General features: G+C 38.1%; 1 protein-coding gene across 4 annotated transcripts in view; it reads left to right on the forward strand.

Annotated features, from left to right (window-relative positions):
* The first annotated feature begins 1,265 nt into the window (after positions 1 to 1,265).
* The window catches only part of MDM1 (Mdm1 nuclear protein), a 31,260-nt gene continuing 16,168 nt past the window's right edge, over positions 1,266 to 16,357 (forward strand). For 3 of the 4 annotated variants that reach the window (XM_032854867.1, XM_032854868.1, XM_032854869.1), the window contains exons 1-7: positions 1,272 to 1,432; positions 2,446 to 2,560; positions 5,419 to 5,774; positions 6,853 to 6,987; positions 11,675 to 11,842; positions 13,553 to 13,656; positions 13,738 to 13,837. In XM_032854867.1, the coding sequence (XP_032710758.1) occupies positions 1,415 to 1,432; positions 2,446 to 2,560; positions 5,419 to 5,774; positions 6,853 to 6,987; positions 11,675 to 11,842; positions 13,553 to 13,656; positions 13,738 to 13,837 (996 nt within the window). In that variant the 5' untranslated portion in view covers positions 1,272 to 1,414. Of the gene's footprint in view, positions 1,433 to 2,445; positions 2,561 to 4,947; positions 5,266 to 5,418; positions 5,775 to 6,852; positions 6,988 to 11,674; positions 11,843 to 13,552; positions 13,657 to 13,737; positions 13,838 to 16,357 lie in introns of those variants that run through there. The other variant, XM_032854870.1, reaches the window with a different exon arrangement.

Below are 16,357 nucleotides of genomic sequence, written 5' to 3' on the forward strand. Positions count from 1 at the left end.
TGTCATTTGAAAATTTAGTACCTATCCATTATACTAAGATTGAATAAATAAATGTTCATCTTCTGCAAGTATATTAGACAACTGTCTGGACAATTTATTTCTTTTCCATGTTCTGTCAGTGGTAGAATCTGGAGGAATATTTATTGATGATGGCAGCAATCTATTATAATCAGATGGAATTTTATTTTTAAAATGAGTGAGAGGAGAGACAATGCTGAAGCTTTGGAAGTTGAGACTCACAAGCATCATTCATGTTTCTAACATAAGAGCTCTATGTGCCTTTTTTTTTTTTTTTTTTTTTTTTTTTTTGGTGGGGCAGAGTAGTAGGAGGCAAGACCATCACTGGAAGTGAGCAGTTTCTCTTTCAAGAGTCACTAAAAATTTTTTTGGTCTGCCTAAGCAATATTTATTTTTTGCTGACCCCCCTTTTTTTTTCCCCAAGGGAATTCCTATTCATTTTGTACCCACTAAATAACAAATGCTGTAGTAGGGTTGTTGCACAAACTCTAGGGTAAGTATTATTATGCCACTGTTTTTTCCACATTATTTTAAAATATAACATAATACAGGACATTGCATAATAAAACATATATGCAAAGTTTAACAAAAGTTATAAAGAAATATTCAAATCATCAATAACCAGGTCAAAATAACTGAATATTACCAGTACCCCAAGAGAATCCCATGTACTTCTTTCCAACTACATCCACTTCTACTTCCCAGAATCTTCCCAGAAGATTACAGGGTGACTCTTGTAATGTCAATTTTACTACTTTTTGTTATTTGCCGACCTCTTTTGATGTGACAGGAAGTAGTGTAACATGGCTGTCAGTTGGAGGAACGGGTATTCAGAATAGACCTGAACATTTTCATATCAGAAAAAGAAACATTTCTGTTTCGTCACAGATTTGGAATTAAGAACACACCTTCATGTTTTATGACGTCACGAACCCGGCCCAGCGAGCCTGCGACACACGAATCCCACTAGTCGGTAGACCCATTGTCACACAGGACCCGCAAGGCCAGGAGCCGCAAAGCTCTCTCCAGGACGAAGCTCCCGCGAGGCCCCACCCACCCCGGTTCCGGGAACCTCATTGGCCAGTCTTCCGCCCGCCATTTCTGTTAGTCCCCGGGATTTGTCACGGGAGGCGGGCGTCTTCTTTTCGGGCACTGATTGGTCAAATCTTAACGACGGCAAGAAGTCCTCCGAGCCTCTATTGGTTCTTAGGCCGCAGAATGGGAGGGGAAAGGCAGAGCGACAGGGCTCAAGGAGGAAAGCGCAGAGTGCGCCGGCGCGTAGTCGGGGACGCCAGGCCTGGGATTTTGCTAGGGAACCGACTGTTGTCGCCCCGCCCCTACGGGGCTTTTTGTCCCGTTAACTGTCGGAGTGGCGGGGGCCTCAGCACCGGGCGACATGCCGGTGCGCTTCAAGGTGAGGCCGTGGTCTCCGGATCTGAAGGCTGCTGGGGGGAGTCGTGGCGGGGCGGGTGCGGGGCGCGGGGGCCTCGCTGGCTTTCTGCGCGGCGCTCCTGGGCCCCGCAGAGCCTGCCAGTTTCCGAGCCTGCCAGTCACGATCCTGGAGGATGATTGTCTCCTCCACCTAGCTCCCTCTCCGCTCGCACACACTTCCAAGTTAGTGCAGTGTGGAAGCGGTAGTTGGTGTTAAGAGAGACTGATTTTGGAGGACACGGGAGTAGATGGAAGGAGGGCACTTTGTAATGAGATCTAAGGTGGCTTCAGATTGGGACACCTGTGGCCCAGTTTCACAGCTTATGCTTTTAACCCCTGCCCCCTACCTACCCTTTAAAACTTTAAATTGCCTATGTCTTTTAAAGGAGTGAGAAGTGGGACCTTGACAATGTAAGGATAGGGTGTAAGAAATACACATTGTTCATAGTTGTGCATAAGTTTTAGGTAGGTGGTGGCTGTCAGACACCCATCAGTGTGACACCTGGCCACAGCATTTCACAAACCCTGTTTTATTCTTTTATCTTAAGGGCTTATATCCAGAATGGGAGGGAAATTTGTCTTTCTTTGGTAGACTTTTCAAAATTTCGGAAGGTACAAGGCATTATACATGATATTGTGTACACACTGATAACTTAATTAGTTAGGATAATTATAATGACGAGGATTTGGATTGTCACCTGTTATCAGACAAGAGCCCAGGCTTTGGAATCAGACACCCAGCAAACAGGTAACCACTCAGAAGCTCAGATTCCTGCTGGTATCTGCCTCAGATGGTTGTGAGGATTAAAGGATAGAATATGTGTGAACTGCTTAACATGGGGCTAGATAAGCAGTAGCTGCTATCAAGGAGTTCTTGTGTGTTTATCAACTTCTTTCAACTTTTAACTCTGTAGTGGTTCAGAAATTATTTTTGCTCATGTCTTCTTTAAAACATCCATTAATTGCATTGTACTCAAATTGTCTTTTGTATTACAGGGTCTGAGTGAGTACCAGAGAAACTTTCTGTGGAAAAAGTCCTATTTGTCAGAGTCTTATAATCCGTCAGTGGGGAGAAGGTACCCATGGGCTGGACTTAGATCAGATCAATTAGGTAAGTTGAACAAACTAATAGTCATTATAGCTTAAATAAACCTTGGGGTTAAGTTTGCAAAATGTTTAAAAATTGTGAAGCATCGTTCAGCCATTTTTTTTTTTAGCAAATATTTATTGAGGGCTTCCTATAGACCTGGACTAATCCTAACTTCTAGGGAGATAGCCTTGAACCAGACAAAGACTCTAACTCTAGGGAAAAACAGTAAAAAAGTAACTCAATAAGTAAACCAGGGGATTTCAGGTTGTTATAGGCTAGCATATACGTAACTGGTGGGAGGGCTGGATTGATGGCAAGGAAAGGCCTTTTTGAGGAGGTAATATTTGAGCTGATACATGAAAGCTGAGAGCAGACAAACCTGGGAGGTGTACTCCCAAGGTCTTCAGGAAGGGAAACTTAGATTAAGTAGCTTTCCCAGAGTTCATAGTAAGTGGCAAAACCATGATTTGAAATCCACACCCGGCCTGGATTTGAAAACATGGCTCTATTAAGGGCCAGGCGCATCTATACAGATGAGTGCTTGGGGCCCCACATCTGAGAGTACTTGAATATGTCCCCCCAAATATTAGATATTTGAAGCCAGGAGAAAAAAAGACAGGAAATAAGTATAATTTTTGCAAGCCTGGGAAGTTAGTAAAATGAGAAGAGTGTTTCTAGAATTAGGTTTGGAGAACAAAAGGAAGAGTGGACTCGAGTGAGTGGCTCTGGGTTCCTCTGAAGCATCAGGATACTTTGCGCAGAGCCTGACTTCAGCCAGTGGATGTCCCTGCTTCTTGGGCAAGGTGGTGCTCAGAATCCTCCAAATGACTCAAAATTCTACAAATCTGAGGCCCATTAGATTAATCCAAAGTAAATCTTAAAGTGTAGATATTCCACTGAGGGCCTGTTACGACACCGGAGTTAACCAGATTGTTGCCTTGAAGACATTTGCGCTTAGATCAACTACATTTGAGGGTGTGTTGAAACAAGACTGGGAGCAAGGCCACTTTGGAGTATGGTACATTATGAAGGCAGTACCGGTCTAGGGGAGGTATATTAATGGAAATATTAAGTAAAGGGGAAGAGCAGAGCGAGAACTCCAGGAAGTTCAGAAAGGAGTAGCAGCAGTTTTACTTAGGGTTGGCTGGATGTTCTGTTAACATAATGTATTTTTTCCCCTTCCTGTGTTTTTGCTGATGCTGGAAGAGAAGGACAGACCACTTGAGAACTTTCCCCTTTTATTTTGCTATTCTACCAGAAGCCTCTCTGTGTTAAAGCAAAGGGAAGTCTAGGGCAATGGTCTTCAAACTTTTTTGCTTTCAGATCCCTTAAGAGAGTTTAGAAAGTCTTTGTATCCTTCCACATTTTTAAGTTGATATTTAATGTTTTTAATTGTAAGTGTAACAAATAGTTTCAAAGGATATGATTTCCAGCATATTGAGTATTGTGCATATATTTCATATATGTTTTGTTAAAACTTTTGAGCTGCCAGTGTAGCTCATTCAATTTTTGGTAAATATTCATTATATAATTGGTAAAGTCAGTCCTCATTGGCAAACTAATAAGGCAAAATAGAATATTTTCTTTGAGAAAAAAATCTAACTTTGTTTTTCAATTCCTATAAATGTGTTCATTTCACAACAATTTCACATGCCATCACTCTTACTCCTGAATTTTAATTCTAAGTTAGATAGGTGGGAAAGGCGTGGACCTGAATGAAATAAGGCACTCTTTGTTATTTGTAATCTCTGCTTTCTTTGCTTTGCTTTCAGATATTCTCAGTAGTGAATTCTTTCTTGAATTGTCCCTTTGTTTATCCTCCACACCTAGGAGAATTTTTTGTTCCTTGGGGCTAGCTGAGAGGTGTGTCTCCCTTTTGAGAAGTGGGAAAGCCCGGGTGGGAATGATGACTACAGATGGCAGGTGCGTCTTTCAAGCAGACAAATGTTGGGAAATAGTGCATATAGAGTTAGGATATGCAAAATGATGCCCTTAAGCGGCCTGTTTCTGCTTATCCCGCACAATGTCTCCGTTTGCCTCCAGACACATATGCACCCAGTTTGAAGGCCACTAGTCTAGGGAAGCATTGTAAGGGGGGCGACCCTGGTTTCAATGGCCAAAACATCTGTCACAGAGGCTAAAGAACTGTGTGGGTTTATGTCATGCCAGATTTTCAGGCCACCTTCCCTCTCCTTCCCTCTAGTCTTACTCTTTCTTCCTTACCCTGCACAGCCTTCTATTTAAAGAATGGCCCCAAACTAGGACAGTATCTCAGTTACTGTCATTCCACAGAGCTCCTCTTACTTGGGTAGAAGGTTAAGTTTTTTGGACATTTGCTTGCCAGGCAGAAATATAGAGAAATAGTATCTTAGCGCCTGTTAAAAGGGTTCATTCTCTTTAATTCTCAGGAAATCAAGGCAAGTGTAGAACCAAGATCCAGCATAATGACATCTCATCCCTTCTCTACTTGGTCAACTGTGCATAAGAGCAGCTTTGTGAAAAGTTCCAAATTTTGACAGTACCAGGGCCCATTGTTCTGTTAAGTAGCACAGGAAAGAAATTAGAAACGGAGGCAACATGTCCTGCCTGGCTTGCTAGGCCTGTCACGTTGCAATTCTAGTGACTTATGTTAGGCTAACTCGAACACTGTGACCCCAATTTTTAATTTTTTTTCTTGTCAAACTTTCAGTACTTTTTTAAAAGCAAAGTTAAAGATTTTATGTCGACAAACTATACCTATCTTTTTTGTATGCCACTTGAAGGACACTGTATCTCACCTGAATTTTCAATTCCATTTCTTCTCTCATAAGTGTTATGAAAAATTATCTTTATAACTTTATACTTTAGTAGCTGCAGTTTTTTTACACTATATTTTGTAGGAATCACAAGAGAGCCAAGTTTTATTTCAAAAAGAAGAGTCCCTTATCATGACGCACAGATTTCAAAGTCTCTTGAGTGGAATGGAGCAATCTCAGAGAGTGATGTGGCTACATCCCCAAAACCTGAAGCCGCAGAAATAACAGAATCACAGAAGGGAGAACAAAAAGAAGATGTTAACCAAGAAAGAGTTCTTGCACTAGAAGCCTCCAGGGTTCCCAAAAGAACCAGATCTCACTCTACAGACTCCAGAGCTGAAGGGGCTTCAGATATTGTGGAAAATGATGCAGATGTAATAGCAAACCATATACCAGTTAATGAAAATGAGGGCCTGCATTCAGAAAAAGTAGATAACAGGGTAGGTATATTCACTGTATTTCTTTTTGAAAGCATAGAATTCTTTGTAAATTTCATCATTTCAGTAAGACTACATTTTGTGCTTAAAAATTTTCCATTGTTTTCTTATCTAATGTCTTCTAGAATAGTTAAGAGACTGTTGGCTTTAGTTTTTGGAAATTCTACTCTTAAGAGTTGCCATTTTGTACCTGTTATACTAAGATATCTCTTCATTGAATGGATAGTCTGCTTCTGGATTTTATTCATCCTGTATCAGCACTACAGTCCTAAGGGAGAGATCAGATTGAGACAAAAGGGAGTAGTAAGCCATTACCTCTGGCAGGGGTGGTAAGCTGACTTCTACCTAGGCCCTTTTCAATTTCTTATTGTGTAAACAAACAGAATCGCTATTGACAAAATGCAAAAGGAAGGGCAGTTCTGGCTGCATCTCCAAGATCTTGGAGTTCTGCTCTCTTATGTCACACCTGGCCTGGAGAAGGTCCCTGCAAGCACATAAGCATAGGCTGCAGAGACCTGAGCAGACATCTCACTGCCTCCCACGTTTTTTGCCAGTCCACTGCTGCTTCCCCATTTCATGTCCACTGGAGCCACGGAGAGGCAATCAGAAGTGAAGAATCCGTGTCTTGTTGTGAAAGCCAAGGGGGCACGGTAGAATCAAGGAAGGTGATGTGTAAGCGGTGGGCCGGGGAAGGGTGTCCAGAAGCAACGTGTGGATGAGGCGAGGTGCTGCTGTTTCTTAGTAATAGGTCTAATTATGAATAATTCGTAGGAAGGGGCTGAAAGATGCTATCTTTTTCTGGAATGTACAGAAATTAAGAAATAAAATTCCTTGAGAGTAGTAAGAAAGGAATTTTAAATAGTTTGTTTAAAAGAGAGATTATTTATCAATTGAACAAAGTCTGCTATACAACAGTGTGCATGTATTTAACAATACTGTATACTTAGAAATTTGTTAAGAGGGTGGATTTCATGTTATATGGTTTTTTTTGTTGTTTTTGTTTTTGTTTTACCATAGCACAAGAGAAAGTTTGAATAGAACCTTTTAATGACTCTGGGTGGGATTTTTCTTTCCCTAACAGTTGGATAGAGTTCTTCGGAAGAAAGCAGGATTGACCGTTGTTCCTTCACGCGATGTCTTGAGGAATTCTGAATATCAAAGGCAGTTTGTTTGGAAGACCCCTAAAGAGACTGCTCCAGTTTTTGCAGCCAATCAGGTAGTTTAATGGATGTAATACATTTTTAAGTATCATCATCTGATGAGAGTGATGCAGATTTACACAGAACTAAGAGCTAAAAGAAATTAGATACTTAAGTAGGCCTGGAGGTAGATTCTAGAAAAGTGAAAATGAGATTCTTGCTAAAACCATTCTATTACTTCTGATTTATAGTAGTAATATGATACTGTCCTAGGCTACTGATGATCATTGTTGCCAGACCCATCACACACACTAAATATGAGACAGGGTAATGAAACTTGATGCCTGGTAAGTTTCTGCATGCTGTGACACTTTTTTTATTCAATAAAAAAATTATTAAAATTGTTTTTAATCTAAAATACTGTGCTTGTTGACTAATATGTTGCATGTTTTCTGTCTTGCAAGAAAAGCATAACTGCTTTGGATATTTTAATAAATACAAAATATGTTAAAAGTAAGATAAGATACATAATCTGGCTTTTGTATCAATTGAGCAGTAATAGGAACTGTCATTTTAACTATATTTATGAAATTCAAAAGCTATGATGATAACTAAATGTGATATTAGATTTCATTGCACCTGTACACAGTTTTTGGTTCTGGACAACCATTGCTAATAAATACTCTGTTGTTTTACTACCATCTCATTTATGTTCTTAACCATACTTCTAGGCCCTGGTAAGGAAATATCTCATTTAGAATATCTGCATAGGCCTGTGATAGCTTAGAATTTTCTTCCTCATGATCTTGGCATTTTTCTTTATAAACAATCACACCCCTTCATATACCCTCATTTTCTCTTCTATCTCAACATTCACTTGTAATCTATATACCCCTGAGGACTGAGAGGGTAGATTCACCAAGGCGATAATATTAAGATAATAATACCTGGGAGCCAATAAATTGTGTTGGCTTTGGGCTTGCTTACTTGTTATTCAGTTTTCTAAAAAAACTGAAATTTGTATAACATTTTTGGGAACATATAAAATAGCATGAGGTGATGTTTGAACCTTTTGTGAATCTAGTCAATAGGAACAGTACTTTTTTTGCGGGCTCCCAAGTGTTCTTGAATATTAAGTGTACCTACAAAATTACTTACTGCCTGAAAATTGTAATTGTTCAGTTTTTGTAGAGCATTTCACCTTTATGCTGAAGCTGATTCAAATCAAAGCTCCACTGACAGCTGTTACGTATTTCAGTGGAAACATTGTGTAGAAATTCTCTTTTTATAGGCTTCAAAGTATAGTATAAAATAAACCGCTGGCGATACCTTCACTTGTAGCTTCATTGCTTTCATCAGTGAAGGTTTCAAATAATTTCGGGGGGAAGCAAATGCTCTTTGTTAATTCAAAGCGTATCAGTTTCAGGGTCTGGATTGAAGAGCCATGTGATGGAAATTTACAATGCTTGTTGATAGGGAACCTCTAAAGCTATTCAGTTCTATTTTATCAAACACCTGTTTTCTGAAAGGATGTCTTGTATTAATATGTAAAGGAGTCTGAACAATTTTTGGCAGAAAAGTCCTTGAGGTGTTATACTCAGGAAAAAGATACTGTGGATTTGATCTGTGCGAAGATGCACTAGTCAGCATTGTAAAGCGGTAATACAGCTTATTTGTGCTCCGTATCTTTTCCTTTTTCTTTCTTTGTGGACAGTGGTAATATACTATAAAATCGACACCATATTATAAAATATTAAAGATAAAAAGAAATATCTAAAAATAAAAACATAGGGATGCCTGGGTAGCTTAGCCGGTTGGGCATCTGCCTTCAGCTCAGGTCATGATCCTGGAGTCCTGGGGTGAGTTCCCCATCAGACTCCTTGCTCAGCAGGGAGCTTGCTTCTCCTTTTGCTTGCTGTTCTCCCTGCTTGTACGCACTCTCTCTCTCTGACAAGTAAATAAGTAAAATCTTTAAAAAAATAAAAATACAAACAATAATTACCTAATTTTTTCCCCTTACATTAAGCTAAAGATAAGCAAAGGAGAGAAACAGAACAAATGAACACATCAGACATTTAAAAATGTTAAGAATCTTCTCTTTTTGGAGGACAAAAAAAAAATTCATATCAAGAAGGGAAAAAACCTGTAGAGCTAACAACAGAATTGCCTTATATAGTGAATGTCTATGTTCATATCATTAAAATATGCCTATTTTACTTATTACCATACTGATGGGAGGGAGAGGTGGGAAACTTTGGGGAGAAAAGATATGGTTCTGGGTTTTTTTTTTTTTTTTTTTTTGCTTAAACATTTTTTTTTTTAAATTTTTAAAATTTCTTTTCAGTGTACAAGAATTCATTGTTATTTTTATTATAGGAACTATTATTCAGTAATGAGTGTAAAAAGTTGATCTTTGGATTTTTTCCCAGCTTTACTGAGGTATAATTGACAACCTGTGATACATATACATTTATAGTATACATGTAATGTTTTGATATGCATATACATTGTAAAATACCTCAATCATGCTAATTAACACATTTAATAAATAGGTATTGCTAATAATAATAATAATACCTTTTTGTGTGTGTGTGAGTGTGTGTGTGTGTGTGTGTGTGTCTTAAGCTCTACTCTCTTAGCAAATTTCAAGTATATAATATAGTAGTATTAACTTTAGTCCCTGTGTCGTACCTTAGATCTCCAGAGCTTACTTAATCTGCATACTGGAGCTTTGTACTCTTCGACATGCATCTTCCCATTTCTCCCACCCCCTAGACCATGGTAACCACTACTGTACTCTCTGTGTCTGAGTTCCATTTACTTAGATTCCAATATAAGTGAGATCTGCTCCATTTGTCTTTCTGTGCCTGGCTTATTTTACTTAGCATATGTTCTCCAGGTTCATCCATTTTGTTGCAAATGACAGTATTTCCTTCTTTTTTAAGGCTGAATGGTATTCCTCTAATTGTGTATATGTATCGTTTTCTTTATTCACTCATCTATTGGTGGACACTTAGGTTGATTCTCCATCTTGACTATTGTGAATAATGCTGCAATGAATGTGGGAATGCAGATATCTCTTTGAGATACTGATTTCATTTCCTTCAGAAATGTACCCAGAAGTAGAATTGTTGGGTAGTTCTATTTTTAATTTTTTGAGGAACGTCCATATTGTTTTTCATAATGACTGTACTAATTTACATTCCTACCAACAGTGTAAGAGGTTTCCCTTTTATCCACATCCTTGCCAATGCTTGTTATCTTTTGTATTTTTGATAATAGCTATTTGAACAGGTGTGAGGTGATACTTCATTGTGGTTTTGATTTACATTTCCCTGATGATTATTGATGTTGAGTACCTTTTTTTTTTTTTTTAAGATTTTATTTATTTATTTGACAAAGAGAGAGAGAGACAGTGAGACAGGGAATACAAGCAGGGGGATTGGGAGAGGGAGAAGCAGACTTCCCGCCAAGCAGGGAGCCCTATGTGGGACTCAATCCCAGGACGCTGGGATCATGACCTGAGCCGAAGGCAGACGCTTACTGACTGAGCCACCCAGGCACCCTGATGTTGAGTAACTTTTCATATACCTGTTGGCCATCTATATGTCTTCTTTGGAGAAATGTTTGTTCACTTCCTCTGCCCATTTCTTAATCAGCTTTTTGCTTTTCTACTGAGTTGTAAGAGTTCTTTATGATTCTGGATATTAACCCCTTACCAGATTTATGATTTGCAAATATCTTCTCCCATTCCATTATTGCCTTTTCACTTTGTTGGGGCTTGCTTTTGCTGTACAAAAGCTTTTTAGTTTGATGCAGCCCCACTTGTTTATTTTTGCTTTTATTGCCTTTGCTTTTGGTGTCATAACCAAAAAATCATTGTCAACACCAATGTCAGGGAGTTTACTACCTATGTTTTCTTCTAGGAGTTTTATAGTTTCAGTCCTTATGTTCACATCTTTGACCCATTTTGGGTTGACAGGGTCCAGTTTTCTTCTTTTGCATGTGACTGTCCAGTTTTCCTAACACCATTTATTGAGTGATTATACTTTCCCTATTGAATATTTTTGGCTCCTTTGTTGTAAATTAATTGAGTATTTATTCATTCATAAGGTTATTTTTGGGCTTTCTATTCTGTTCATTGAGGTCTATGTCTGTTTTTATGTCCTTTGTCCATTTTTATTTTTTAAAAAATTTTTCAAAGATTTTTTTCATTTCAGAGAAGAGAGCAAATGGGGGAGGAGGAGGACAGAGGGAGAGAGAGAGAGAGGATCCTTGAGCAGACTCTTGTGCTCAGTCTCAGGACCCTGAGATCATGACCTGAGCTGAAATCAAGACTCAGATGCTTAACTGACTGAGCCACTCAGGTGCCCCTCCCTTGCCTATTTTTAATATCAGGTGGTTTTCTTGCTATCAGATTGCTTGAGTTCCTTGTATATTTTGAATATTAACCTATTAGAGGTAGTGTTTGCAGTTATTTTCTCCCATTCCACAGGTTGCCTCTTTGTTGTTGTTGTTGGTTTGTTTATTTGTTTTTTACTGTAAGGAAGTTTTTTAGTTTGATGCTGTCCATTTTGTCTATTTTTGCTTTTGTTGTCCCTTGGATGTTAATTAGCTATATTAAATGGAATTATAAACAGTTATATAATTTTCTTGGTATCGTATAATTCAACTTTATATGTGAAATTCTTAAAGCATTTGAAAAACTAAGTTTTCTATACTTAATCAGCAAAAAAACTAAACTAAAGTAATTTTTGTTTTAAGGTTTTCCACAATAAAAGCAAATTTGTTCCACAATTCAAAGGTAACTCAATCATCCATGAAACTGAGTACAGAAGAAATTTCAAGGGTCTATCTCCAGTGAAAGAACCAAAATTAAGAAATGATTTGAAAGAGAATGAAAATTTTGAAGCAGTATCTCCTGAAGAGAAGGTATTCATCAATTCTTAACTTTAAATATTTATTTTTTATTTGGCAGAAGATCAAGAAAGCGAGAGGAGGAACACAAGCAGGGGGATTGCAAGCAGGAAAGCAGGCTTCCTGCTGAGCAGGGAGCCCGATGTAGGGCTTGATCCCAGGACCCTGGGATCATGACCTGAGCTGAAGGCGGACGCTTAACGACTGAGCCACCCAGGTGCCCCCTCTTAACTTTAAACAAAATAAAAAACTTGGAATTTTAGACTCTACATGTTTTCTTTTACCAAACACTACCTGAGATTTTTGGTTTTAGCTAGTTTAGTAATTCATTTGTTAGTTCATTAAGTGTCACATCTTCATTAAGCACTTAATGGGAGCCAGGCACTAGGTAGGTACTGAAAATACAGCGATAACCACACTAAGCCCGACACAGCTTTTGGGCTAAGGGGGAAACAGAGATATAACTAAATAAATATAATACTGTGTCAAGTGCTTGGCAATACGGTAGTTAAGTCTGTGATATCTAATAGCAAATGATTGGTCTTACAGTAATGTGAGCTATAGGGGTAACAGTAAAGATAGAAATATATACTTTAAATAATGGAGATCAAACACAAACACACATACATACATGTATTTTTTTTTTTTATTTTTGTTTATTTGTCTTTTTGTTTTTGGGTGTGGAGCCCAACTCAGGGCGTGAACTTAGGACCCTGAGATCAAGACCTGAGCTGAGATCAAGTTTGATGCTTAATGGACTGAGCCACCCAGGTGCCCCCTTTTTTATGTTATGTTATGTTATGTTTTATGTTATTTCTTTATTTAGTTAAAGTACGTATACATGCATTTTTAAACCAAAGCTTCAGCGTGGCAAATTACAGCTAGTCTAAATTATGTGATTTACCTCAGCATGTACAAATGCCTGCCTCTGAAACTACATCTCATTTAAGTTACAGTGTCAGGTTAAAATTATTGTAAATTATAGGTAAATGGGGTATAAGTCCTATTTTCAAATCTTCTGGCATGTTATAGTTAATAAATACTTTATGGGTTCTAAAAATAGAAAATACTATGACTAAAAGTAAATTGGCATCTATATTTCTGTAGATACACATATATACATATTTTTGGATTTGTGATATCAGGCAGAAAAAAATGGTTAAGTTATTCAGTAAAGCAATGTGGTTGCTAACTTACTCAGTGGGACCTTATATGTAATTACTGTAACACTAGGGGCACATAGCTGGCTCAATCTGTTAAGCATCTGACTCTTGATCACATCTCAGGTCTTGAGCTCAGGGTCACAAGTTCAAGCCCGCATTGGGCTCCACACTGGGTGTGGATCCTACTTAATTACTGTAACACAATTAAATATAAATTTAGAATATCAAAGGCAAATGTAAAAGCACTGTTTAATAGGTAGTAACATTGAGGTTTTTTTTTTTTTAGATGTTTATTTGTTAATTAAAAGGTTTTTTTTTCCTAGCTAAGGATATAAAAGTCTTTGTTATAAAGTGAACCAAATCCTCAGCTATACTTCAAAAAACCAACCAGATATACTAGTTTCAAAACTTCCCTGTTGATTGCTTGCGACTTTTAGGTTATCTTTACTTCCACAAACAGAATTATAATACGATTGTCTGATCATATTTTATGACATTTATGTTTTCACTTTAATGTATAATCTATTTTAAACATAAAATGTTTAAATTATTTCCATTTTAGTGTAATAAAACAGATGATCCTTTAAAATTAGAAGCAGAGATGGAATCAAAAGAGTCAAACCAGCCTAAAAAGAAGCTTACTCCTTGGAGACATCAAAGACTTGGGTGTGTATTTTAGAAGAAAAATATCATGTATTTAGATGATCAACATGGTGAAATATTTACTCTCATTTTCGTTTCTGTTAGGAAGGTGAATTCTGAATATAGGGCAAAATTTCTGAGCCCAGCCCAGTATTTGTATAAAGCCGGGGCTTGGACCCGTGTGAAGGAAAACATACCAGATCAGGTGAGTATACGTGAGCTCAGTAAGGCCACATTTTCTTTGAGCTCGGATCCTCGTTTGATTTCACACTGAGTTTCATTTAGTAATAGAGACTACAGTTTAAAGTTGTGTGATATAATAGTAGCACTTCTCAGGAACTTAAAGTTATATGTTAGGATATAATTTATCAGTGTGTTTACCCTTTTTTTTATATCAAATCGCTCCTTTCTCAACTAGAGATTTTTATTATTACAGTCTTTTAAGTTAAAAGGGTGTTTTATAATCCAGTATTTCATTGTATTAATACAATTCAGTTTATAGAATTGTAGCACTGTAGCTTTCTTAATAACCTCCAGACCTCCGGTCTCTCAACTGAAGATTGATTTTCAAGATTAGTTAGTCTGATAGTGGCCTCCACTGGCTGTGTGTACTATGACAGCCTGTAAGCATAAGGGAGGTGTGGCCTGTGCTGATAGAGGTTTGAGTTCCAGTGTTGGGATACCCTGACATATGGGAGAAATTCTGAGGATCCTAAAGAAAGGTTTGAGGGAAAGGGTAATCCTAGAAGTGGGAAGCTTCTTACAGTCAGAAACAGTGCAGTTTCTGCTTGTCGTGCAGTTACCATCCTTTAAACCACATTTTGATGGTTTCCTGTGTTTTCTGTGTGAATAAGCAAAAGCAAAACAATGTAGACTTTAGTAAACACCTCCTGCCCCATCATTGTGAAGAGAGAGGTAATTTGGATCGGGAATGAATCTTTCATTTAGCTCTGTACTTTCAGCCATGGCTAACAGTTAATGTCATGAGCCTCCAGAGGAAGACATTGGCACCTTGAGCGGCTGGCTCTTGGCCTCAGCAGCTGCCAGACCAATGTCCTGGTGAGAGTCCTGTATTCCACATGTTGTTTCAGGAGGTTACTCGATTCCTTCCACCGTGGCTGCGCCGGGTGCTCTCTACGGCCCTGCTTGAGCATGGATCAGCAGCAATACCGGCAGAGTAAAAGGCCAAGTCTTGAAGCTGTTTCAATTATTGTTGGAGGCAAAATTCATGCATTCACTGTGGTGAAATGAAGTTAAAAATAAGAGCCTCGGGAGCAAGCCTGAGGAAAAAAAGGAATTGCATCAGCAAAACTCCTGAGCAGTTTATGGCCATGCCAGACCTTGGCAAGGAGCTCTGAGCAGTCTCAAGGGGAATGAGGAAAAGCTAGAGGCAGAGGCAGGGTGCAGGGCGTGGCCATAGAGGGCTAGTGTGGCCAATTACTAGGTGTTAGCCACTGGCCTGTTACATTTAGGGCCTTCACTAGGTTGAGCTCATGAGAGGCTTCTTGTTTTGGAAAGATTATCTCTCCGTCTCAGACTTAGGACTCAAATCTAAAAATTTAATGGACCAGAGGATTGTTTTGTCTGGAGTCGTGATAAGGTGATAGTCCTAATCCTGCCTGGATGTAAGAAAATATTTCTGTTGATATTAAAGACCTGTCTTTCCAAGGTTTCCTATTAAAACATCTTGGTAACATGACTTTTTTAGTCTTCTCAAAAAAATTCATTCCCAATGGTAGTTGTTAATGTTTAAATTAATGTGATTGTTTGCCTTAACCTCTGTGGGCAAAATAATTCAAAAAGTGAATTGGAACTTGAAAAGAATAAGAAGTTTTAGCTAAATTTTATCACTGAATGGTGATAGCTGTTTCAGTTGACCAGGTCATAGATATTTAATATGGGCCATATTTTACTTGAATCTTAGATTTTATCTTTAACTTGAAGACATTTACTTATGGTGCTGCTTATGAGATATCTAAATATAAGGTACTCCCTCATTTTCTCTCCTAACGTTTCATGAATGAATAGCATTTATACTCGTCAAATGTACTTGGACATCAGTGACTTTATTATCATTAGAATATTAGCTTTTTGAGTCCTATTATAGTTTTCTGGTCCATATGTCATACTCATTTCCTTTTGTGTTGTTTGAAATATGAAACTTTTTGAATCTATAGTGTAGTGCCTGGGTATTTTACCCTAAGACCCAAGTACCTATTGCTATAACATTAGAGTGGTTGGTTTTATTTGTCCAGGGGCTGTATATGTGTTATGTCTATTATACAGCCACTGGCACTATTACTTTTTTAAAGAGTTGTTTTTAATAATAACTGGCAATTGTGATTGTTTGGTCTCATCCTTAGAATAACTGAACTGGTGTTAAATTTCTTTTTTCTTGATTGTTAGGTGATCTTCTAATCATCCAAACTACATTAGTTGAGATACGTTTTCCTAAAGTATCTCCCACAAATAGGACTTTATTTGAAGATAAAGTTCCACATTTGAGAGATATGCTGTAATTTGACAGACATTGTAAGGATGGCTAGACATAAGATGACTCATTTTGAGGGGGATGACTTTTGGGGAAAAAATTTTTATTGATCTTTCAGTTTTTTTTTTTAAGATTTTATTCATTTATTTGAGAGAAAGACAGAGATAGTGAGAGAGCAAAAGCAGGGAGGAGAGGGAGAAGCAGGCTACCTACTGGACGAGGAGCCCAATGCGG

Source organism: Lontra canadensis, unplaced genomic scaffold (assembly GCF_010015895.1).
Source record: "Lontra canadensis isolate GAN:19392208 unplaced genomic scaffold, GSC_riverotter_1.0 scaffold9, whole genome shotgun sequence".
NCBI lineage: Eukaryota > Metazoa > Chordata > Mammalia > Carnivora > Mustelidae > Lontra > Lontra canadensis.